We start from the raw sequence: 26,944 nt of genomic DNA, 5'->3' as shown, positions 1-26,944 counted from the left end.
AGTGAAAGGCCATCCCCAATAGTTCTGACTTTTTCCACTGACACACGTGCCATCGATTTTGCTAGATGCTAAAAAGCAATTATGGGAAAATGTCGATTAGGTCCAGGTTACTTGGTTTGCCATCGGTTCTGCTTTCTGTGTTAAGTCAAAGGAGTACTGGCAAATATTCCATTCTTTACAGGAATGTAGAAAACATCACATGCAGTCACATAGTGTATAGCTTTAAATAAAATGAAATAATTTGCATTAATATAGCACCTTTGGGGCTGCACGGTGGCACAGTGGTTAGCATTGCTGCTTCACGGCGCCAAGGTCACAGGTTCGATTCTGGCTCTGGGTCACTGTGCGTGTGGAGTTTGCACATTCTCCCCGTGTTTGCGTGGGTTTTGCCCCCACAACCCAAAGATGTGCAGGTTAGATGGATTGGCCACGCTAAATTGCCCCTTAATTGGAAAAAATGAATTGGGTACTCTAAATTTTAATTAAAATATAGCACCGTTCAAAGCTTCAGGTCATTTCAAAAGGCTTCACAGATAACAAAGTACATAAGTGCAGCAACTGTTGTAATATGATAAACACAGCTGACTTGTGCATAGCAACCCACCACTCCCCCACGCCCATAAAGACAAAATACTGCGGTTGCTGGAATCTGAAACTAAAACAGAAAATGCTGGAAAAACTCGGGTGTGGCAGCATTTATGGAAAGAGAAAATAGAACTAATGTTTCGAGTTTGTATGATTCTTTAGAGCTAAAGAGAGAGAGGAATGTGATGGATTATATACTGTATGAGAGGGGATGGAGCAAAATGGAAGGTCAGTAATTTGTGGGAGCTAGGAGAGATTTCAACAAAGATGTATAAGTCACTCGACAGAGGAAATGGGAATGGCAGGAGAAGGTGCCAGTAGTTGCATAAAGATAAGATATCAGAATGTATTAATGGGAGAATAAAGGTCAGTGCTCAGAGAAAACAAAAATTTATAATAAGTGACAAATGACCCAGTGGATGTGGTTTGTGAGTACAAAATGTATTTTGGATATATAAAAAAGGGTCAACTTTGAGAAAGATCACAGTCTAAAGTTGTTGAACTCCGTGTTGAGCCTTGAAGTTAACATAGTTAACATAGAACATACAGTGCAGAAGGAGGCCATTTGGCCCATCGAGTCTACACCGACCCACTTAAGCCCTCACTTCCACCCTATCCCCGTAACCCAATAACCCCTCCTAACCTTTTTGGTCACTAAGGGCAATTTATCATGGCCACTCCATCTAACCTGCACGTCTTTGGACTGTGGGAGGAAACCGGAGCACCCGGAGGAAACCCACGCAGACAGGGGAGAACGTGCAGACTCCACACAAGACCGTGTCCCAGCGGGGAATCAAACTTGGGACCCTGGTGCTGTGAAGCCACAGTGCTATCCACTTGTGCTGCCCGTGCTTTAACGTGACTAATCGGAAGATGAGATGCTGCTCTTCCAGCTTGCACTGGGCTTCACTGGAGCATTGTAGCAGGCCAAGGTTGGACATGTGAGCATGAGAGCAAGATGTTGAGTTGCAGTGGCATGCAACAGGAAAGCTGAGGTCATGCTTTCGGACTGCACAAAGGAGTTCCGCAAAGCGGTCACCCAATCTTCGTTTCATCTTCCCAGTGTAGAGGAGACCACATTGGCAGCAGGGAATACAATAGATCAAATTGAAGGAAGTGCATCACCCTATTGGGCGCCTTGAACAGAGAGGAGGTGAAGGGACGGGTGTTTTATTTTCTGAGATTGCAAAGGGAGGTGCCATGGGAAGGGGATGAGGAGTTGGGTGAGAGTGATGGGAGTAATGGGCCAGGTGTCATGGAGGGAGCAGTCCCTGCGGAATACTGATAGGAGGGTGAGGGGAAGAAGTTTTTTGTGGTGACATTGTGCTGCAGTTGGTGGAGGATGATCCTTTGAATGTGGGGGCTGGTGGGGTGGAAAATGAATGTGGGGGCTGGTGGCGTGGAAAATGAGGACAAGGGGGATCCTATCATGGCGCTACGAGGGAGGGTAAGTGGTGAGGGCAGAGGTGTGGGAGATGAGTCGACCTCCGGTATGATAATGTTGATTGGTGGATAAATACTCGCCAGGACACCAGGTGCAAATAATGCCATGGAATAATTTGCTTTCACCTGAGTGGGCAGACAGACTCAGTTTAGCATTTCATCCATCCAGCACACTTTCAGTGTTGATTTTTTAAAAAATCAGCCTGGATCTTGTGCTAAAGTCTCTGGTAGGATTTGAGCTTCTGACTAAGAGGGAGGATGACTACCAATTGAGCTATAGCTGACGCTTTGGTCTCACATGACATTAAAGATCTTGCAATGGCATAGTCCTTTCCTGAACTGAGACACACACCAGGAAGGATCCCAGTCAGTGTTTTCGCTGAACTGTGTGAGTGCACAGTTGTGCCGCAGCCTGGAAGGTACCACACATGTCTTCCAGCTTAAATATTGCTTGAGGATCGCTGCACAAAAATGTAAAGATACATGAAAAGACTAGTCACCCAAAATAACATTTTACAGGAAACATTGCCCCTTGTTCCATCTCCATGGGACCTCAGCTGCTACACAAGGGTTAAAGTACAATTATTTTACTCCTGCCTTGCTCTCTCAAAATTTTGGCTTCCTCATCTGCATTCTTTGTTGTGCTCTGCAATCTGCTCTTAGATCTGTACAGCTCATCTAAAGCATTAAGCATGGTCAATAATTATTCAATAATAAAAGCTTCACCAGAATGAAGAAAGGTTGGAAAGATTTCAACCTGCATTACAAGGTAATCAAGATCTGCCTATCGACAGCATGAACACGCCACTCTAGACTTCAAGAACAAGCTCTGACCCATTTGTCTAGGGTCTAGAAAAAGAGTCACTACACAGAAACCATAGTAAACAGGAATCAGGGCTATCCCGGATCTTTTCAAGGGATGAAAACTGAGATAGAGAGCGGATTAACACTGACATGCCGTTGCAAAAATACAGTGTGTATCAATGGATTATAGATTATTCCATCCCAGTTAGCCTGTTCCTCAGAAAGAGTTATTCTGCAGCCCTCCTATGTAGGGGAAAAAAATTACGTCCTGATGCAAATGTAATCCACATCCCGATGGTTCCCCTCCCAATTCCCTCCTGCTCTCTGCTGAAGCTCTCCTCCTGCGCCATGTCCAAATGACTGTTCATCCTGCGTGAGTTTAAGCCGTGTAAGCAGCCCATTTGACATTGGAGAGCATCAGAGGAGGCACTTATTACGTAACCAGTTAGACTTCCTGAGAGTGTCACGTATTCACATCATTCAGTTTTTCTGAATGGTATTCTGCAGCAGTCCTCCAATTTTCAATCTATTGTAAGTTCTAATTTATATAGTATATTTCAAGACCTCAATGTCCCAAAGCACACTACAGCCAATTAAGTGCTTTTGAACCATAAGGCACGATTTAACGCCCAAAAAACAGAGTCCCGTTTTCAGCACGTATAGCAGGATCTTTGGCGCCGAGAATGACCCCGCTATCAAACAGGACTCTGTTTTCCTGGCCTCAGTAAGAATGCCCCGCCGAACTAGTCAGTACAGAAAGAAATCGGGGCACCATTCTTAAATGCGGCCCTGATCTCGCGACCCCCCCCAAATCGGACACACCACTGTGTCGTACGCACCCCCCCCCCCCCCCCCCCCCCACAAAAAAATCTCTCATGGGCAGGGCATCCGTTGGGCCTGGCAGTGCTACCTGGGCAGTGCCAAGGTGCCCAGGTGTTAGCAGGAGTGACAGGATACCACCCTGCCCAGAGCCCGACCACCCAGAGGCCTCCGATGGCCTGGGATGCCATCCAGGTGCTGTTATGCCTGCTACATGTTTGTGTGAACCAGTGCTAAACTGCGCAATGGTGAGGCCTCCCAGGAACGGGTGATCGTCTCCGGGCCTCAGGAGAGTTATGGGATAACATATTTAAATTGGTCTAATGGCTCACTTAAATATGCGAGATCCAGATCACGACATCTTACAAGATCCCATTAGATCTCACCAGACATTCCAAGCGTCGCAGGTTTCATGAGAGGCCTCAGTGTTGCAGCATAGCCGTTTGGTTGTGCCCAAAGTTACTGTTTTAAAGTAGATAGCATTAGCAGAACTAAGAAAATGACCAATAAACCTGTTTTGATATTTGCGGAGGGATGAATGTTGGCCAGGACACTGTCGGGGAACTCCCTTGCTTTCTTTTGAATAGTGTTCTGGCATCTTTTGCAAGCGGCGCAGAGGCTCCATCTGAAAGGTGGAACCTGTGATTGTGCGGCATTCTAATCCCTTTACGTTTTTCTTTTAAACATTTTATTGAAGGTATTTCAATCTATACATAACCAAGAAGTACATAAGCCAACCGTGGCAACAGGAAACAAACCCCACCCTCCCTGCACCCTCCCCCAACAAACACGTACCCAGCGCCCGCCCCAGTTTTCAAGTTTTTCATCTCACCTTTCCCACCCAGACAAAAACTAAAAAGACCCCACCCCCAGTTGTCCAGGTTCTGCTGTGTACAAGCCAAACTGCTTCAGTATCTGAGGAGCTGTGAATGGAATTGAACACTCAGCAATCATCAGTGAACAGCCTCTGATGGGGGGAACGTCTTTGAAGCAGTTGCAGATGGTTGGATTCTGGAAACAACCGTGAGAAATTCTGCCGTGATGATGGGGCATGTTGCTACCCTTGAATTTTTCCAGGACCATTGATGTAAAATATGGAATTGTTGGCTTAACCTGACTATTTAACAGAGGACAAAGTGTGACTAGTCTGGAGCATGTTGCTACCTCTTGTGTTTATAACAACATTGACCAGCAGACCTCAGTTGTCATGTTGGAATGTTAATAAGTTCATAAAATATAGGAGCAGACTTAGGTCATTTGGCCCATCGAGTCTGCTCTGCCGTTTGATCATGGCTGATCTCATCCTGGCCTTAACTCCATCGTCCTGCCCGTTCTCCAAAACCCTTCAACCCATTACCAATTAAGAATCTGTCTAACTCCTCCTCAAATTTACTCGCTGTCCCACCATCCAATGAATAGCATTCCAAAGCCAGAGCACACATCTTAAAATTGCAGGGACAAAGACATTGCTCCAACTTGGGAGAAAGGCTGTATGTACCACAAAACCCACTTAATTGGAAAGTGAATTGAGTGTTACAGTGTAATTGATCACAGTTTCTGTGCTGCCCTTTGCCAGACAGGGATATGCTCTTGAGATAGTGAGCATTGGTTCAAGACCATGCAGAGGTGGCACTGTGCCATTAGCTGTTAGGCACTCCCCTTAGGGTTCAGGATATACTGTTGTGCGGCAGAACTGCAACTCTGCCACCTGACTACTTGGTATCACTACTCACCCAATCACAGTAATAACACTTGCATCATAATACTGCTCCTTTAGAAATTACTGTGGTTTTATGTGTGCTTTTCTGAAAAGGATGTTCGCAATGAGAAATGGAACACGGTGGGCTGAATTTTCCATCGGCGAGATTATCCGTTTCCCTGGCAGCTCACCCACGCCCCACACCTGCGGATTTCTCGACGGCGTGGATGTGCCCACAATGTGAAACCCCATTGGCCGGCTGGCGGGATGGAGGATCCCGCCCCTTATCTTTCAGTCACCTCGTGTTGGATCAAGCACTCCCAAGTCAGATATCACCCAGATTAAATGCACAATGACGCTCCCTCTACTCGGCTGCAACATCGTGCTTGATTTGCAAGCACAGAGACTCTCACTTAACTCAGCAGTGATTTAGTTGGTAGCGCTCTCACCGCTTGAGACTGAAATAAAAGTTTTGGATTTGGCTCCTGCCTGAGAGACTTAATCATATCATAGAATTTATCATAGAATTTACAGTGCAGAAGGAGGCCATTCAACCCATCGAGTCTGCACCGGCTCTTGGAAAGAGCACCCTACCCAAAGCCCATACCTCCACCCTATCCCCATAACCCAGTAACCCCAACCAACACTAAGGGCAATTTTGGACACGAAGGGCAATTTATCATGGCCAATCCACCTAACCTGCACATCATTGGACTGTGGGAGAAAACCAGAGCACCCGGAGGAAACCCACGCACACACTGGGAGGATGTGCAGACTCTGCACAGACAGTGACCCAAGCTGGAATCGAACCTGGGACCCTGGAGCTGTGAAGCAATTGTGCTATCCACAATGCTGCCCTAATCTAGGCTGCAACTTCAGTGCTGTCCTGAGAACGTGCTGTACTGTCTGAGGTACCGATTTGTGAATGAAGAGTTAAACCAAGATCCTGTCTGCCCCCTCAGAAGAACGTTAAATATCCAATGGCACTATTCGAGGAAGTGCAGGCAAATTCTGCCTGGTATTCTGACCAATGTTTATCACTCAACCGACAGAACAATGAGAAAATCTGGTTATTGACTCATTTGTTTGTGGGGCTTTGCTGATGCATTTCCAACATTTGCAACATTATAACAATGGCTAAACTATAAAAAGTACCTCATAGAATGGTACAGAATTTACAGTGAAGAAGGAGGCCCATCGAGTCTGCACCGGCTCTTGGAAAGAGCACCCTACTTAAGCCCATGCTGCCACCCTATCCCCGTAACCCAGTAACCCCACCCAACATTAAGGGCAATTTTGGACACTAAGGGCAATTTATCATGGCCAATCCACCTAACCTGCACATTTTTGGACTGTGGGAGGAAACCAGAGCACCCGGAGGAAACCCACGTAGAAACGGGGAGACCGTGACCCAAGCCGGGAATCGAACCTGGAACCCTGGAGCTGTGAAGCAACTGTGCTAACCACTGAGCTGCCGTGCTGCCCTGGTACAGCATGGTCCTCGCGTCTGTGCTAACTCTCGCTGGAGCTATCTAATTGGTCTTATTTTTTCCTTATAGCTCTGGCATTTCTTTTCACTTGAGTTTATCCAGTTCCTATTTTGAAAGTTATTTTTGAATCTGCTTTCCTCCCCACATTCAGGCAGTATCTTCCAGATGACGATTGCTTTATGAAAAAACCTCTTCCTCATGTTTGCCCATCACTTTAAACCTGTATCCTGTGGTTACTGAGACCCTACTGTCACTGGGGGAAGGGGTAAAGTATCCCTCCCTGATTCACTGTGTGGTCCCACATCCATCCTGAGCAAACCATGTCCAGGCCAATGTGGACCACTCCAGTCAATGATGAAATGGTGCCTTAAAAAGATAATATAATTTATTGCAAGGGGAGTTGAATACAAAAGTAAGGAGGTCATGCTTCAGTCATACAGACCATGGCAGCGGGATTCTCTGGTGTTGTCGGCAGCATATCCTGACTACGGGTTTCCTGGCAGCATGGGGTGGCTTCAATGGGAATTCCCATTGACAGCTGCGGGAGCAGAGAATCCCGCCGCCAGCGAACAGCGTACCGTACTACCTCCAAGAAGCATGCAGCTGTGGGGCCAGAGAATCCCACCCCACATCTGGAGTACTGTGTACAGCATTAGTCACCTTATTTAAGGAAGGATGCAAATGTATTGGAAGCAGTCCAGGGAAAGTTTACCAGACTATTTACTGGAAAGGCTGGATTGTTTTTGAGGAAAGGTTGGACAGGCTAAACTTTTATCCACCAGAGTTTAAAAGAGTAAGAGGCAACTTGATTGAAACATGCAAGATCCTGAGTGGCCTTGACAGGGTGGATGTGTAAAGGATGTTCCCTCTTGTGGTAGAATTTCGAACTAGTCACCGTTTAAAAATTAAGGGTCGCCCAGTTATGACCGATGAGGAGAATTATTTTCTCTGAGGGGCATGAGTTTTTGAAAATTTCTTCCTGAAAAGGCAATCGAAGCAGAGTCTTTGAATATTTTAAGGCAGAGGTGGATAGATTATTGGTAAACAAGGGGGTGAAAGCCTTTTAGGGGATGGCGGGATGCAGATTTGACGTTACTATCAGATCAGCCATGATCTTATTAAAAGGGGGAACAGACTCACTGGGTCAAATGGCCTCCTCCTTCTTTACATGCTCGTATGTAAAAGACTTTTTAATTACCAATAATTAACCTTTCTTGTTGTGTTAAGTGTGTGGATGGTGTTATTTGGGGCTTATCAACTGGGGAAGCGAGAAGCACACGTCCTCTGGACAATTATCCCGCACTGGGAACCACGGGAAAATGTGCTTTCAATCAGGCTGTTCCAACTAGGTCACTAATAGACCTAACATTTTCTAACTTCTGGATAACTATTGTAAAGACCCAGACCACACCTCCAGATAACTATTGTAAAGACCAAGACCCACCCCCTCATCGAGGATTCCTGCCCCCTCAAACAGGCATGACTGGACACCCACTGAGGTCCAAAACCCCAACCGAATTCCATCACCCGTTGGAAGAAATTCAACGCAAGTAATTGGGCGCAGAATGGCACTCCGGGGAGTGCCAACTCATAAAATTCTAAGCGGCTTGATAGAGTGGATGCTTGGGGGATGTTTCTCTTGATGAGGGTGTTTAGACCCAGTTTTTCATAACCTATTGATATGATCACTGTTTCCCAAATGTTCCACATGGCACCATTCTGCAGAACTAGATCCTGCACTGCTTTCCTCAGCAGGCTGGAAACACTCTAATTTTCTTGTAACCATTTCAGGAATTCCTTCCACTCTTTCCCTTCATGTTGTTTCTATCCCAGTGTATAATTGGATAATTGAAGAGTTCCATTGTTGTTAGTCTAGTTTGTGCAACTTTCTACAATTTGCTGCAAAATTGCTCCTCTGTGTTCTTTCCACTATTTGGTGGTCTATAGTACATATCCAGTAATATAATAGCTCTTCTATTGATCCCTAATTCGAGCAAAATAGTTTGTCGTTGCGTTCTCAACTACACCATTCCTTTCCAGTTCTACAATAGCTTATTTGTTCAGTACTGCCACCCTACCTCCATTTATTTCCCTTTATCTTTTCTGAATAGCTTCTTGCCAGAATTAAGTTTCCAATCTTGTCTTGCATCTGTCATTGTCCCCATGTCATCGACCCACATGGTGATGTATGCCTGCAGCTCACTGACCTTATTTACCATGCTCCGTGCATTTACGCACATGTAATTCAAACCCATCTTCAAGTGCCTCCTGTCTGATCCCTCCTATATATGAACTGCTATTTACTCCGGTACTATATGTCTTTCCCAATCCTGTGTGCACCCTGTCTCTCTTCTCAAGAGTCTACCTCATTAGCTGCAATCCTACCGTCCTAAGACCAGGTAGGGCACTCTATGAAATCTCCCTTTAATTTTCTTGTATCAGAAATTGTGGTGGTCAGTAGCAGCCATTTGATGGTTTGAATGTTGCAGTTGGGTTCTCGGTCAGGGTTGGATTGCAGCAAGTACTGTGGTTCCAGGACAATCAGGATTTGGATTGCCAAAGTGCATTTAACATGAGACGACTCCTTATCCTGTTGGTCTGCGTTGGATTTCAACCAGATTTCGACCATAGTATTTGTATTCCACGTATTTGTGAGAGGTTGACGGTTGAGTGTTTATAATGATGAGCCCAGGTTTACCTGCAAACCAAAGAAATGACCAATGTAGGGAGTGTCTGCATATCAGGCAGCGTGTGGGAGGGTAGTGTCACAATTGTGTTGAGGTGAACATGTGCAAGACCAAGTGAAGCGGGTGTGCACTGGGGCTGAAGAGATTGTAGATTTATAACAATATTGCTGAATCTCTACAGAGGCTGATATTCCACTGAAACCTGAGAAAGGGTGGGTCAACATGGATGATCTGGAGTATGAAAAGCTAGAATGGATGAAAGACCTGCCCAAACCCAGGCGACGGAAAACTAACAAGGTGAGCAGTGGTGGTTGCTGTGTAACTGTTCCTCCTGAAGTCACAGACTGTGAGACTGAGTGGCCCTGTCGCAGAGCAGAGAGAGGCTGTGCGACTGAGTGACCGTGTCGCAGAGCAGAGGGAGGCTGCGCGACTGAGTGTCTCTGTCAGGAAGGGCTGTGATACTGGAGGGGCTCTAATGCAAGGCTGTGATACAGGGTTACCCTATCACAACAGGGAGAGACTGTGGGACTGGGTGGTCCTGTCACAGCAGGGAGAGATGTGGGACTGGATGGTCCTTTCAGTGATTTGTGAGGGCCAGTGGGACTGGTGGCCCTTGTCCCTCAGAGATATTTGAAGTTGAGCGACTGAGTGTGCTTGTTGAGGAATGTTGATTTAGAGGTTGAGGAAAACCCGAAATGCTGATGTGACTTTACAAACATTTACATAGCAAATTCTTCCTTCATCAAACTCTCAAAGCAGTAAATTCACCAAGTACTGAATATATAGAAAACCGACCTGCACAATGAACTATAGCATATGCCTTTTTTTCACATTCAGGAGATGCAAGCAAGGTTCAGTTTCCATGGCGACTTGATACCGCCAGATGTTGATCTTCCAACTCACCTGGGACTGCACCATCATGGAGAGCAGCAAGAGGTTTGAATGCTTTGGAGCTGTCGTTCCACATTTGTTAAATTGAAGGCAGGAATATAAATGGATGGAAGTTATCTTCCACCAGTGCAGAGCTCCAGAGTACTGTTTACATTCTGGGAATTGCATCTCAGGAAGGATTTTTTAGTCTTGGAGTAGGTGCAGCCTGAATTCATCAGAATGACACCTGGGTTGAAAGGGTTAAATTATGAGTCCAGATTGCACCGAGTGGGCCTTTATTCCCCTGAGTAAAGAAGATTAAGAGGTGATCTAATTGAGGTGGTTAAGATGATTAAAGGATTTATTAGGGCGGATGGAGAGAAGCTATTTCTCTGGATGGGAGGCGCCCAGAACCAGAAGGCTTAACTTTAAAATTAGGCTGTGCAGCCAGATGCGAGGGAGCAGTTATGCACGCAAAATTTGCAAATTCTCCCTTCCCCTCAAAAACGCTGCTGAGGCTAGGAGTGGATTGAAAATTTCAAAGCTGATACCAGTTGATTTTAGATGGTCATTTTAAGGGATTATGAAGCAGGTAAATGGAGTTAAGATCAACAAAGCAGTAAATTTCAATATTTTTCCCAAATTATCAGAACGGCAAGGGTCACGGGGGTAAAGTTTATCACTGAAATGCAGGGCTCACTCCTTATTTGGTAAAATGCTGCAGCAATGCCTCGGAGTGGTGGCATTCTAAAGGCAGCCTCAGACTGACGACTGTACTACCGTGGATCTTAGAATCTTACTGCACAGAAGGAGGCCATTTGGCCTGCCGTGCCTGTCCCGGCTCTTTGATATAGCTGTGCAATCAGCCCCACTATCCTGCTGTTTCTCCATAGCCCTGCAAATTTCTCCTTCAGATTTTATTTATTTTCTTCAGGGTAGTTCTGTCAAGCAGTGCATGCCAAATCATAAATCTCTCCTCAGTTTAATTTTTAAAATTTTTATCCATTCACAGGATATTGCCCTTAACTGAGTGTCCTGCTAGGCCATTTCAGAGAGTAGTTAAGAGTCAACCACATTTCTGGAGGTCTGGGGTCACACTCAGACCGACTGGGTAATGAAGCAGATGGATTTTTACTATAATCTGGTCGTTACTGGACACGATACTAGCTTTTTATTCCAGGTTTATTTAACTGATTTTATTAATTTAGTGTTTAAATTTAGAGTACCCAATTCTTTCTTTCCAATTAAGGGGCAATTTAGCATGGCCAATCCACCTACCCTGCATATCTTTGGGTTGTGGGGGCGAGACCCACGCGGACATTGGGAGAATGTGCAAACTCCACACGGACTGTGACCCAGAGCCGGGATCGAACCTGGATCCTCAGCGATGAAGGCAGCAGTGTTAACCACTGTGCCACCGTGCCGCCCCAATTGAATTTAAAATTCCCAGATTTCAGTGTGAGATTTGAGCTCATGTCTCTGGATTATTAATCCCTAATTAAATTTGTCTTCGCTGGCCACTGACACCGCTGCTCATTTCTCCTTGCGTATTCCACCAAAGCTCTCAATTTTGAACCCTTCTTATTAAGTCTCTACTTAATGTTCTGTGCTCTGAGGAGAACAGTCTCAACCTTGAGTAGTCTCTCCATATTACCAATTCAAATTATCTTGATTTATGAGAACTAAGCGCATTAAGATTGTATTTTATATTATTCAGTCAGACATCTATAGGAATGATGTAGAGTGTTCAAATTAAATGGAATGGTTCAATTTGTTGGCTTATAACATTTTAACTGGTCAGTTAGGCGAGTTCCCATCAAACTTCCACAGCAATTGAACTAGTGATATTAACATCTGAAGTGTACAAACCATATTGTAAATTCCTTGCAGCTTGGAGGAAAAGCCTGTAGCAACCAATTTTAACCATGTACAGAGTGACAGCAAAAAATAATCCATTTAAAGATCCATTATCATAGAATTTACAATGCAGAAGGAGGCCATTCGGCCCATCGAGTCTGCACTGGCTCTTGGAAAGAGCACCCCACTTAAGCCCACACCCCCACCCTATCCCCGTAACCCAGTAACCCAACCTAACCTTTTTGACACTTGAGGGCAATTTAGCATGACCAATTGGCCTAACCTACACATTTTTGGACAGTGGGAGGAAACCGGAGCACCCAGAGGAAACCCACGCAGACACTGGGAGAGCGTGCATACTCCATACAGGCAGATTGCAGGTCTCTGAAATGGGGTAAAGCCTGTCTACCTGGTAGCCTGTGGCTGCCCTCATACCCAGGCAGACAAAGAGGGCCTCTCTGCCTAGAACACTCTTGCCCAGATTATCTGGTCATTATCACATTGCTGTTTTAGGAACTTGCTGTGTGCACACATTGGCTGCCACATTTCCTCCTTTTTAAACCGTCACTACACTTTGTTAACAATCTTTATGCAAGGCACCATGCAAATGCATGTAGTTACTGTCTTTCTGCAGTATGGTGGTGCAGAGCTGATGCTCAGCAAGAAGTTGGCAAAATGCCCAATGTTTCTTAACTGTTATTTGCTTTAATTATCTCCTAACTATCTGTTTGTTTCTTTCAGCAAGCCGGGTACTCACTGCAAGAGCTCTTTCATTTAGCTCGCAGTCAAATAATTCAGCAGCGAACCCTGGCACTTCAGATGCTGGCACGCATCGTTCAAAAGGTAAGCTTGCCGCAATTAAAAATTGTGCACTGTCAGGGGTTTGGCTATCTGAAGTAAACATGCGTAACTATTTGAGGTTATGTGCAGTTTCCACAGTGTTAAGAAAATAAAATATGATATCGGAGTAACAATAGACCAATGACTTGTTGAACGTTCTGCCATTCAGTAAGATTCTGGCTGATCTTTCACCTCAATTCCACTGTCCCAAAAATCTCATCTGCCTTAAATATATTCATTGACTGAACATCTACAGCTCTCCAGGGTTTTCAAAGGTTCACAGCCACACTGGGTGAAGACATTTTACCTCATCTCAGTCCTAAATGGGCGGCACGGTAGCACAGTAGTTAGCACTGTTGCTTCACAGCTCCAGGGTCCCAGGTTCGATTCCCGGCTTGGATCACTTTCTCCCTGTGTCTGTGTGGGTTTCTTCCAGGTGCTCCAGTTTCCTCCCACAGTCCAACGATGTGCAGTTTAGGTGGATTGACCATGATAAATTGACCATTAGTGTCCAAAAAAGTTAGGTGGGGTTACTGGGATACGGGGATAGGGTAGAGGTGTGGGCTTAAGTGGGATGCTCTTTCCTACGGCCAGTGCAGACCCGATGGGCTGAAAGGTCTCCTTCTATACTGTAAATTCTATGATTCTAAATGGTTGACTCTTAATCCAGGGAATATGATCCTTAGTTTTAGACTCTCCATCTGGGAGATATCCTCTCGAGTATCTACCTGTCAAACCGTTTCAGAATCTTAATGATTCAATGAGATTACCCCTCAGTTTCCTAACTTCTGGAGAGTATCGGCCCATTCTACGCCATCTCTTCTCGCAGGACACACTTCTCATCCCATGAATCAGTCTAATGAACCTTTGTGGCATTTGAGGCAAATGTGTCGTTCCTTGGTTACGGAAATGAAAAATGTACAAAGTACTCCAGATATGAGCTCACCAAAGCCCTGTACTATTGCAGCATAGCTTCCTTTTGCTCATACTTTAACCCCCTTTACTTTCTGTAATCCATGTACAGGGACTCCCAAATCCCAGTTTAGGAAAATATGTCATTTTTTTGAATCCATCCGAACAAAGTGAATACTTTCACACTTCCTTGCATTATATTCTAACCACCATCTTCTTGCCCAGTGATTTGTCCAGCATCTAACCCGTTGCAGCCTCTGTGTAATCTTCATCGTTTAGTTTTCCCACCTAGTTTAGTGTTGTCAGTAAATTTGGATATTTTATATGTTTCCTCATCTAAGTCATTGACCTAAATTGTAAATCATAGAATCATAGAATTTACAGTTCTAAAGGAGGCCATTCGGCCCATCGGGTCTGCACCGGCCCTAGGAAAGAGCACCCTACTTAAGCCCACGCCTCCACCTATCCCCGTATCCCAGTAACCCTACCTATCCTTTTTGGACACTAAGGGCAATTTAGCATGGCCAGTCCACCTAACCTGCACATCTTTGGACTGTGGGAGGAAACCGGAGCACCCGGAGAAAACCCATGCATACACTGGGAGAACGTGCAGACTCTGCACAGTGTCCCAAGCCGGGTATCGAAACTGGGACCCTGGAGCTGTGAAGCTACCGTGCTGCCCACAGCATTAAATAGCTGAGACCCAACCATTAATCCTTGTGACATTCCACTTGTCACGCCCTGTCATTCCAAAATTTACCTATTTATTCCGATTCATTTTTTTGTCCATTAACCAATCCTCACTCTATTCTAATTTATTACCCCAATACCATGAGCCCTAATCCTGTGTAACAGCCTTTTGTGTGACACCTTATTGAAAGCCTTCTGAAAATCCAAATACACCACATCCACTGGTCACCCCTTACCTACCTTGCTAGTTACACTCTCAAAATCTCTAATAGAATTGCCAAACACAATTTCACTTTCGTAAAACAGTGTTGACGCAATCTAATCATGTTGCGATTTTCCAAGTGCCCTATTACTACATCTTCAATAATGGATTCTAGCATTTTCTCACAACTGGTCGCAGGCTAACTGGCCTCTAGTTCCATGTATCCACTTTTCCTCCTCTTTTGTCATGCGTGGCAAAAGCCTCTACTTTTAAACCCTGAGCCATTGAGCCCAGGGAACTTGTCAGCTTTTAGTGCCATTAATTTCTCCAGTGCTTTTTCTTTACCAATATTAATCATTTTAAGTTCCTCAGATTTTTGGCTTGATAGTTGACTGATGGAAATTAAGGCTTATCAAAATTTGGTGAAGCCAAATGACAATCAGGAGGCACAGCATACAATAGACAGAACTAAGTCATCCCTCAACCAATGAGTTAGATCAAAGCTCTGCCGTAAACACTGTCTTTGCCAGTGATGCCAACGTCCTATGAACAAACAAAAAGAAACAATGGGTGTAACTCTCTCCAAAAAATGACCATTCTCGGCACGGAAATCGGTGCTAATCAGGCTGGCTGTTCCGGCACGATTTTGATTGCGGTCTTCCCTCACCTTGGTCTTTTGTTTGGAGGACGTTGACGGGTTGGGGCGTGCGTAGATGTGTGACAAACGCTGTTCAACAAAGTCAATTGTGAAGCAACATACTTGGGGGAAGGGGACAGACGATAGAAATACACCCTAAATAGTAAACTTTTCAGTGCTCTGGTGCAAGAGAGATATAGACACTTGTACAGCCCAGCACTGCAGGTGGAATAAAGGCAAAAGCAATAAATATGATTCTGGGTTCTGTGTATTGGGGCAATGAATACAAAAGTTAGAAGATGAATCTGTACAAGACATGTTTAGGCCATCACAGAGATACTCTATAGGATCTTGGATACCCCATTAAAGAGAAGGTTTTGGGCCAGATTCTCCAATTCTGAGGCTAAGTGGGGAGGATCTGTGGGGTTTTACGTGGAAAAAATCGTCGGCGCCCCCTCACCAATGCTGCGACTGGTGAGGGGTGAGCAGCCGCGCCATGTAAAACTCCCGGCCTCCACAAAATAAATGGGCGGAGAATGGCCGGGTCCGTGGCCACGCATGCGCATGGCAACGACCTGCAGCGTTTGCGCCAAAAACATGGCGTCGGCCGTGTGCGGACCCGACCTGCCAGATAGTGCCCTCCTGGCCACCCCCTTGCCACCACCTGGCCACTCCCCACTAGACCTCCAGCCCTCGCGAAAGCCCCCCCAGCCAGCAGCACGGCCCCAGCCCGACTGTGCTGGACACAGTCCCCAGCCGCCACTCCGGGTTCCCACACGGCTGGAACCAGACGTGAACCGCACCGTTGTGAACTCGGCCTATCAGGGGTGGAGCATCGGCAGAGAGCCTTCAGGTTACGTGCCAAAGCCGTCCCAACGGCGTGCGGCACGCCTCACGATGACGCCGTTGCGGAGGGGCGGAGCATAGGAAACCTGCGTCAAACAGGCGCCGCCCCCGATTACAAAATCGGCGTCGGGAAACAGAGAATCTCACCCATTGTATCTGCAGAAAATGCGAAACATAGAAATACTGGAATAATGCTAGAGATTTGAGGATATAGCTATGATGAAAAATTATAGCTTTATTTTTGGGTTAGGAAATGATAGAACAGAAGCAACCACAGTTATGAAATGATTTAAAAGTTAACCGGTCAAAGACTCCACTTGGTGATGAATTGATGAGTGAAATCGTTAATTTAGGAGAAGTACCAGAAACATAAAGGGAGGGATCAGACATTTTTTTTAAAGTAACAAGTTATCAAAATATGTAAAACATTACTACAAGTTGCCATTGAATCGGTTTCAATCAGATAATTTTAGACCAACTGAAAACTTGAAACATTTAATGACATGCAAGCGCAGGGAAATTATGTTAAAGTAGGTAGGCCAGGTATGGCACTAGCAGTGGCAGAGACCTGAAATGACAACCTGCTCTGCTTAACTTCCTATGATGTCTCCAGAGGGGCCCCCACTCAATAGGAATCTGGCTGATTTTCTCCCTCCTCGCCACAAGAATGGGAAGAGCACTGAATACTTCAAGCTTGCATCAGCCATTTCCCAGTCCAGTCCCTGTTACCCTGGAGATTTTATTCTGTATGACAGTCTCACTCAAGGAAATCTTCAATTAACGCTTCACTTCCTGTTTTTAATTGATTAGTTGTTAGAGTATAAACTGTGCATCAAATGAAATACAGCTTCAGATAAGACAAAGCACAGCAATACAAATGTCGCTCCGTTTCTACTTGATGCATGTCAAGGTACACAGAGCTGAGGGATGTTTCCTTCCTTCTGGCTGTCTGAAATGGTTGTTAATACACTAGCACAGGATCATACGAATTAGGAGTAGGCCCCCCAAGCCTGCTCCGCCATTCAGTAAGATCATGGCTAATCTGATTGTAACCTTAACCCCACATTTCTGCCTACCCTTGATAACCTTTCACCCCCTTGTTAATTGAGAATCTATCTAGCTCAGCTTTTAAAATATTCAAAGGCTCTGCTTCCACTGCCTTTTGAGGAAGAAAGTTTCAGAGACTCACAACCCCCTGAGAGAAAACAAATTCTCCTCATCTCTATCTTAAATGAGCAACCACTTATTTTTAAACAGTAACCCCTAGATCTAGATTCTCTGACAAGAGGAAACATCCGCTCCACAGCCACCCTGTCAATACCCCTCAGGGTCGTAAAGGTTATGATCAAGTCGCCTCTTAAATCTTTTAAGCTCCAGTGGATACAAACCAAACCTCTCCAACCTTTCCTCATTGGACAACCTGCACATTCTTGATATAAGTCCAGTGAATCTTCTCTGAACTACTTCAAATGCATTAAATCTTTCCTTGGATAAGGAGACCAATACTGCACACAGTACTTCAGATGTGGTTCCACCAATACCCTGTACAACTGAAGCATAACTTCCCTACTTTTGGAATCAATTCCCCTTACAAATGAGTGGGCTCAGCTTGGCAGTAGTTGAGGGTGGATTTTATTTTGAGGAGGGGGATGGAGATAGCAGATTTGAAATGGCGGGGCACACTACCTGAGTAAACTTGAACCATTTATTTTATGTGTTAGCATGAGGGTCAGGAAAGGAAATTGGATGGTCAGCAATTTGGGGGTGTGAAAGGAACAAGAGCCGGGCCAGATAAACTCGGAGAGGACATGAGGGGCGATGTGAGAGAAACGAGAGAAATACATAGATTCAGGGATAGCACAGGATCAGCTGGGTAAGGTTTAGCTCAGTGGGCAAGGCGAATAGGAGCTGGAAAGCAGCAGAAGCGTCTGAATGGAATTGACTTAACTGAGGGTTGACAGATGACAGGGTGTCTGACCCCATTATTTAGCTATTCCACTTGCTATTTTAATGAGATTCATAGAAAATGCCATTGTTCCCATGGCTACAGCACAGCTTGCCAATAAAATTTCAAGCCAGTCACATAATTTGATCAAATGTGTGAAGGTAAACAGTTTTTTTTTGTGATTTTAAGCATTAACCAAAATAGAAGTGTTCAAACAGCAGAATTTCAATTCCACTCTCCCGCACGCCACTGCGTGACTCTGTGTGTCCTTGACGTGATAGACAGGCTGCTCACAGGATTTAAGGCTCCAAGGACCTTGACTGCATTTCCTCCTCTCTCATCACTTGATGTGTAGATCTTTACTCCATAATCACTTAGTGATTTTTTTTTTAACCCCTCCCCAATTCATCATGAACACTTGGGGACTGAACATCCGTTCCCTCCCCTCTCGTGCTTTGCTTCTCGCTATTGACTCACTTTCACTCACTCTCTTTCTCATTCAAGGTCATTTGCTCTCAAGCACACTATCTCACGCCCGCTTATTTTCTCTCTCGCTGTTTTCTCCTCCTCTCTCACATGCTGTCCGCTTCCGCCATCACTTTTTCTTTTGCATGTTCTCTTTTGTTCCTGTGCTCTCTATTACTGTCTCTCGCTCTCGCCCTCTCTCACTTGGTCACCCTCTCTTGGTTTCTCTCTTACATGCTTTGTTTATACACACTTTAGATGTCACATCAGTTGGGGTGGTGGTTCAGTGGCTGTGAGAAAAGGAAGCCAGACCGATCACCTCAAAGCATTTTGACTTGAAGACACAGCAACCCGTTGAGTAGGCAATGCAGCAGTCAATTTTGACATGACTAAAGCCGGCAAAGAGCAACTTTTAGATGGCGCAGTTTGTCAGACTTTCGGCAGGGACAGTATTTGGTTCAGTTTGATGTCTTATTGAGCAGTGCATGGATATATACTGCCAAAGTTTGCGCACATGCAGTGGTTAAATGGCGAAGTACCATAGCCCGTGTCGTCGGGAGAGGAGTGGGCAAAGGAGTTGGAAGGGAGTGATTCAAATGGGGCCTAATGAGTGCCTCTTGTCTGGTGTGAGATGTGTGGTGCCCCATGTTGAGTTTCTGTGCTACTGTTTTTTAACCAGGCAAAAGCTGGTGACTTCTCTTCCTCGCTCAAGTACAGTGTCTTGCGGATGCTCCTGGATGCTGGCTTCCTGTTCCTCCTGCGATTCTCGCTGGATGACAGCATCGAGAATGTGATCGCTGCCTGTGTCCAGGCCCTGAAAGCGCTTCTAGTCTCCCCCTCTGATGAGGTAAGTCACCTGACCCTCAAACGTGTTTGGTGTTTGAGAACCTTAGTGCTGGGTGGGGTTTCTGGGTTATGGGGATGGGGTGGAGGTGTGGACTTGGGTAGGGTGCTCTTTCCAAGAGCCGGTGCAGACTCGATGGGCCGAATGGCCTCCTTCTGCACTGTAAATTCTATGTAACTCATTCCTGTCACCCTGACCCCTAGGATGTGTTGATACAACCACAACTCGGTGGAGATTGACCCTATAGCTAAGTGAAGGGTACTGGTATTGTAATCACATTCAGTCTTTCACTGCCCTATTTATCTGTGTGATTACAGAGTGATATGTGAAGCTCTTGAATCTGTTGTTTGAAGCTTGCGGCTTATTCATACAGCTGTGCATTGGTAACCAATTCCATGGACACTGACTAATTTAAATATTAGACTCTCAGCCACTGACTCTGTCAGCTATTACTCTGACAGCCACCGACCCCTCTGATATTACTCCCACAGCCACTGACCTCTCTGATATTACTCCCACAGCCACTGACCCCTCTGATTTTACACCCACGGCCACTGACTGTCAGATATTACTCTGACAGTCGCTGGCCCCTCTGATATTACTCCCACAGCCAGTGACATCCTCTGATATTACTTTGACAGTGACTGACCCCTCTGATGTTACTCCAACAATAACTGACCCCTCTTAGATTACTCTAACAGTAACTGATCCCTCCGATATTACTCTGGCAGTAACTGATCTGTCCGATATTACTCTGGCAGTAACTGATCCCTCTTAGATTACTCTGAAAATCACTGACATCTCTGATATTACTCTTGACAGTAACTGATCCCTCTGATATTACTCTGACATAATTGACCCGTCTTAGATTACTCTAACAGTCGCTGACCCCTCCGGTATAACTCCCACAATCACTGACCCGTCTGATATTATTCCCACTGTCGCCAACCCGTCCGATATTATTCCCACTGTCACTTACCCATCCAGTATTACTCCCACAGTCGCTGTCCCCTCGATTATTGCTCCCACAGTCACTGTCCCCTCTGATATTGCTCCCACAGTCGCTGCCCCCTCTGATATTACTCTCGCAGTCACTGAACCCTCTGATATTACTCCCACAGACACTGAACCCTCTGATATTACTCCCACAGTCGCTGTCCCCTCTGATATTACTCCCACAGTCGCTGTCCCTTCTGATATTACTCCCACAGTCGCTGCCCCCTCTGATATTACGCCCACAGTCACTGAACCCTCTGATATTACTCCCACAGACACTGAACCCTCTGATATTACTCCCACAGTCGCTGCCCCTTCTGATATTACTCCCACAGCCACTGACCCCTCTGATATTACTCCCACAGCCACTGACCCCTCTGATATTACTCCCACAGCCACTGTCCCCTCTGATATTGCTCCCACAGTCGCTGTCCCCTCTGATATTGCTCTCACAGGCGCTCTCCCCTCTGATATTGCTCTCACAGTCGCTGTCACCTCTGATATTGCTCTCACAGTCGCTGTCCCCTCAGATATTGCTCTCCCAGTTGCTGTCCCCTCAGATATTACTTTGGATGTTGCCGACCCCTATGATATTACTGTGACGGTCGCTGACCCCCTCGGATATTTGCCCTGTAATTATGACCAACCCCCCAAAAAAGATTTTGTGGCTCTTATCACCTTTGCAGTTGAACCTTGGTGCAGGACTGAAAGCTGAGACTAGGCCTTTGAAACCTTAGTGCTGTCTTCACCCAGCCCCTCTGCACTGAGGAATGTTTACTTTGTTTCTGCTTTCCATCTCCTAATTGCTGCTGACTGCTCTGCTGTCTGACTGGTGTGGCAACTAATTTTAGTCAGTAATCTTAAAATTCAGAGACGAGGTCTTGCTGCCCCCCTTCCTGCGCACACTTAATTATCACCCACCTGAGAAACCTTTTGCCTTGCCCACACCATCCTCCCTTATCAGTGTGTGCTATTTTCAGTGCACAGTTAATGAGTTTTTCTTTTAAGATGAAGTTGTGCCACACCTGACTCCTCCAGTTGCTGAGTAACAGCCCCTGTTTGCCTTGATGTGTGGGCCTGAAATTCTCTGGGGTTCCCTGTCCACCAGCACACAGCATCTCTTTGGAGAAAGGCTCAGAATCCATTGCTGGCCTCTGTTTGCTGAGCTGATTACCATCGGCTCAACTGCTGTCAACTTGGGTGCCAATCTTCCAGGTTTGCCTCAGAGCCTGCAGAGTTTAAAGACTAATCTCCTGGATGCTGCTGCGAGCAACTCCAGGAGAAAAATCAGAGAGGCATTTTTAAAAAAAAATACGTTGGCAATTTTGTTCACTAGTTCTGAAAATATTGGAGAGGGGGGTAAAAAGGACTGTCTGACAGCTGCAAAGTATCCAGGCGTGTGATAAGACCAGCTGATGTAGAACGTGGGGCATCGTGAGAATGGATGTGTCGAGCAACCAATGATGAGAGTCTGGGGACAGGAGAGTGATGAGACTTGATGGAATCTCCAAAATTTGGCTGCGAGACTCTCAAGTCTTTTATTGCACTGGATTATTTATGAACCTGGTACTGTGGAGGGCATCATGCATCTGGCTTTATACTGTTAGAAACTGTTTCTGCCTCTTTTCCATAACAAATAATTATTTATCTTGGGTAAACCATTTAAATGGCAGTCACTTAAAAATAAAGTCATCATAGTCCCAGATGCCCAAAGGCTGCTTTCTCCTTTAAGAGGGAGAGCTGACTGATGGTGATTTAACCTGAGGATCACAACACCTCAGGCGAGGGACAAGATTGAGAAGATGGGGCCTTCATGAATTACCTCAGCTGGTACAGGAATTGAACCCACACTATTGGCCTCACACTGCATCATAAACTTGCTGTCCAGCCTACTGAGCTAAACTGGCCTCCATTTAAATGGCAGTCACTTGTGTGCTGTGCCACACCCCTACTAGACCAGGAGAGAACCTTAGCCTTAAAATATATAAAACGATGAGCATCATACGTTCTCTTTTACAGTGTATTTGTTTTGTTTAAAATACAATATGTGTGATCGAAGAAATAGATGTGAAAATAATTAGTGCTGAATGGAGACTGACCCTGTTGTTACTAGTAAACATGAGTCCATTCCCTGCAGGAATATTTGGACAGGACTTTCTCCTGGTATTTGGGAGCATCTGTGTTTCCCCTTCGACCTAATGAAGTGGAGGAGGAGGACGAGGATGAGGAGGATGCTGAGGAGCAGCAGCCGGAGGCGAAGGAGAAAACCAAGACCATGGAGGATAGGAAAGCTGACCCGGATGTTGCCCGTGCTGACGCGGTGAAAGTAACGTCCTTTAAATATCTTGCATTGCTTTACAGAGACGTTTGAGCATTTCAAATGGTACTGAATAATTTCTTAAAGGTCACCAGATTAGTGCCTTGATCCAAGTTTGTTGTCGTCTTAGCCTTTTGTCCATCTATAGATGGCAGCTATGCCAGCTTACACTTGTGCCATCCTGTGTCAAGTTGGATTGTATGGGGAAGCATCACTGCCAGGGATTGGATGGCAGAGCGTGCAGAGATTGTGGGAAAAGACAGGCCTATGAGGAGCAGATGTTCCCGGCGGATTGTGATGAGAGAAATGTCTGGGTGGTTTTTCAAATGACTTACTCACAGGTATTAGGTTCAATCTTTGGGTAATTTCCAGCCCTATCCATATTAAGTGTTCAAATTATGTTGGTTACACTATAAAGAAAAGCAAAACAAAGACGTGTGTTTCTGCAGCGTCTTTCACGACCTCAGGATATCCAAAAGCTCTTTTACAGTAACTGTTGTAATGTAGGAAATACCACAGGGACTTTGCATACAACAAGCTCCCATGAACATCTCCTTAAGTGGCTTGGTCAGGCAGCATCTGTCCATCCACCTGAAACGTTAACTATGAGCACTGGGCACAATTCTCCCACAAAATGAATGTGCTGGGTATTTGGGTGCAATCCAGATCTGTATTCACCCACATTTAATCATTTTTTGGAGCTTTGGGAGATTCTCGCTAAAGCACCCCACACTTATGGTCCGATTGAACTAAATAGGGACAAAGTCCCATGTCGAGCGCATTTAGCCACGTTTTTCCTGGTGCCACAGTGCCGAGAAACACCCCATTATTTAACGCGCGCCCAGTTAGATAGGGGGCCCCAGTGGGGAACACGGTCCAAGGCCGCACAGAGCCCTGGTTTCCGCATTGAGGAGCTCCGCTTTCCGGAACTCCTCAGTGCAGCGAGAGATCGCCAATCTCTGGAGCCCCCAATGCGACACCCCCAACTCCCTATGAGGGGGTCCCTGGGCCGCCCCGCTTCTATCAGCCATGTTGGGCCATGACGTGCTGCCTTAGAATTTGTTTTCTGCAGTGGGGAACCCAATACGCCGGGAAGACCGGCTCCTCTGAGATCGGGGCACCATTTCTGAAGCGTGCCGAGATCTAAAAGGTAAGTTGAGGGTCCAACGTCCCCCACCCACGGACATCACAATCCCCCCCCCCTCAGACATTGGCATCACCCCGAGGGGAAACCTACCCACTCCCAACCCATCAAATCACAATGTCTGCATGGCATGCCCCCTCCCCCCTCCTGGACATGAGAGTGATCCGGCCCTCACCCATCCTCGTGGCATTGGGGCGTTGTGTTGCCCGCCCTGAGTGAGGGTTGATGGGGGCACTGTCAGCCGGGCACTTGGGCACTGCCAGCTGGACACTACCTCCAGGGATTGCCTGATGCCCTGTCCCCAACCACCCAGGGGCTCCAATGGCCTCCGAGCCCCCTCCCTCCTGACATGGCCATGACGCCTGCTTTCAGTCTCTGGACACCAGTACTAATTTGCCCGGCGTGCGGCCTCGCCGATGAATACTGGGAGCCGGGAGATGCGGCCTTGACTGGGCTGTGCCTATTTAAATTAACTTAATGACTCATTTGGACATGATCCAGATCGTGTCGGGCGAAGCGGTCAGATGTATCTTGCGCGTCTCACCCCCTGCACGAAAACCACATTTTTGGTTTCTCCTGCTAAGCACCCTATGTCATGGGATAGGCAGATTGCTGCCAGGTCTACTGAGTATTTCCAGCATTTTGTGTTCAAAACTTGAGTCTCAAGTTTTAAAAGATCCATTGATTCCCCAGCCTCAACTATTTTTTAGGGGACAGAGTTCCAGATTTCCATTAGCTTTTGTATTAACAAGTGTTTCCTGTCGTCAGTCCATGAACAGCCTCGGTTGAATTGTAAGCTTGTGCTGCTTTGTTGTAGGCTCCCCACTAGAAGAAATAATTTCTATCTACCGTAGTAAATTCTTTAATCTTCCTGCCCTGATATTTCCACTTGGCTATGTTGTTTTGCTTGAGCATAACCTGGCCACAATTGGTGTAACTGGCACAAAGTTTAAACCCAAATTACACTCTGTGTAATGCCAGGTTCTGTAATCTTTTGCACAAGTTAAAAAACTGCTACTCCCATAAATATGGCTAAGCAGCTGGAAGTTTCCATTAATGGTACTTGTTTGAGGATGCTCTAAAAATTAAGCTGTTCATTTTGGGTGAAAAGGCACTATTAGACCTGTTCACATACGTATGAATTAGGAGCAGGAGTAAGCCACTCGGCCTCTCAAGCCTGCTCCGCCATTCAATAGGATCATGGCTGATATGATTGTAACCTCAACTCCATATTCCTGCTTCCCCCGATATCCTTTCAGCCCCTTGTTAATCAATAATCTTTCGAACTCTAAAGACTCTGGAGCTCTTTTCCTCAAAAAGCAGTTGAAGCAAAGACTCCCAACCCACGATGAAAATAATTATTTTTATTTCTGTCTTAAATGATCAACACCCCCTTATTTTTAAACAGTAACCCTAGTTCTAGATGCTCCCACAAGAGGAAACATCCTCTCCACATCCACCCTATCAAGATCCCTCAGGATCTTACATGTTTCAATCAAGTTGCCTCTTACTCTTCTAAACTCTAGCTGCTACAAGCCTAGCCTGTCCAAACTTTCCTCATAAGATATCCCGCCCATTCCAAGTATTAGTCGAGTCATAGAATTATAGAATTTACAGTGCAGGAGGAGGCCATTCAGCCCATCGAGTCTACAGCGGCCCTTGAAAGAGCACCCTACTTAAGCCCATACCACCACCCTTTCTCCGTAACCCAGTAACTCCACCTAACCTTTTTGGACACTAAAGAGCAATTTAACATAGCCAATCCACCTAACTTGCAACATCTTTGAAATGTGGGAGGAAACCGGAGCACCCGGAGGAAACCCACGCAGACACGGGGAGAACGTGCAGACTCCACACAGACAGTCACCCAAGCCGGGGATCGAACCTGGGACCCTGGAGCTGTGAGGCCAGTGCTAACCACTGTGCCGCCTTCTCTGGACTATTTAGAAAGCAAAAGCTAACTTACTTAGAAGCTAACTATAGTAACCCAATGTAAGCAATGGGTTCTGTATATTTTTTGAAAATAATTTCCAGTAATTTAAATTTGTGTTACTCACAGGTGATGGATTAACCCTGATTTAACATGCTTTACCTTTTTTAATATTCCATTTAGGTACCATTCCTAAATCTATCAAGCAATAAAATTTTTTTGTTTAAGGCACTGCCTTGATTTTGCTGGTTTATGGCATATTTTGTGTTTGCTGATGTGCAAATAGGTGTGTGGAAACACTGGGAGAAAAGCCACTTCCTAAACTGTGTTTTTTGCCTATTGTGCTTAAAGCAGAATCTGCAAACCCTAAACTTTAACTTTCCTGCGGTATTCTTCCCACCTCAGGGTTTGCTGAAGATGAAATTACTTCACCGTTTGCGTTATATCCTTGAAGTTGTTCGACCTGTCCCCTCTGTCATTCTTGACATATTGACGATCTTAACTCGCATAGCAAGACACTCCTCTGAGGCTTGTAATCAGGTATTTCATTCACTGTTATTCATTGTTATTTTTGGTCAACAGCTCTGAAAGCATCCATTATAAACAAAGTAAGGGGTTGCACTTTTTATAGTGCCTTTTATAACTTTACGGTGTCCCAGAGCATTTGACAGTCAATGATTAGCTTTTGAAGTTGTAACGTAGGAATTGCAGCAGCCAATTTGTGTACAGCAAGATTCCGCAATGAGCAATTTCATACATGATCCGAAAATCAGTTCAGTAATGCTGGCTGAGGGATAAATATTGAATGGGACACTAGGGTGAATTTCCCTGAGGTTCTTCAAAATAGTGCTTTGGGATCTTTTATGTCCACCATAGAGGGCAGGTGGGATGTTGGATCTCATCTGAAAGCCGGCACCTGTGA

General features: G+C 45.6%; 1 protein-coding gene across 5 annotated transcripts in view; it reads left to right on the top strand.

The window, feature by feature from the left end:
* Positions 1–26,944, top strand: part of rpap1 (RNA polymerase II associated protein 1) — a 115,411-nt gene that overhangs the window by 42,855 nt on the left and 45,612 nt on the right. For all 5 annotated transcript variants that reach the window (XM_072486163.1, XM_072486161.1, XM_072486159.1 and 2 more), the window contains exons 8-13: positions 9,709–9,824; positions 10,365–10,463; positions 12,996–13,097; positions 19,471–19,638; positions 22,769–22,957; positions 26,428–26,562. In XM_072486163.1, the coding sequence (XP_072342264.1) occupies positions 9,709–9,824; positions 10,365–10,463; positions 12,996–13,097; positions 19,471–19,638; positions 22,769–22,957; positions 26,428–26,562 (809 nt within the window). The remainder of the gene's footprint in view (positions 1–9,708; positions 9,825–10,364; positions 10,464–12,995; positions 13,098–19,470; positions 19,639–22,768; positions 22,958–26,427; positions 26,563–26,944) is intronic.

Source organism: Scyliorhinus torazame, chromosome 2, assembly GCF_047496885.1.
Source record: "Scyliorhinus torazame isolate Kashiwa2021f chromosome 2, sScyTor2.1, whole genome shotgun sequence".
Classification (NCBI taxonomy): Eukaryota; Metazoa; Chordata; class Chondrichthyes; order Carcharhiniformes; family Scyliorhinidae; genus Scyliorhinus; species Scyliorhinus torazame.
This window is presented reverse-complemented; position numbering and strand designations above follow the sequence as displayed.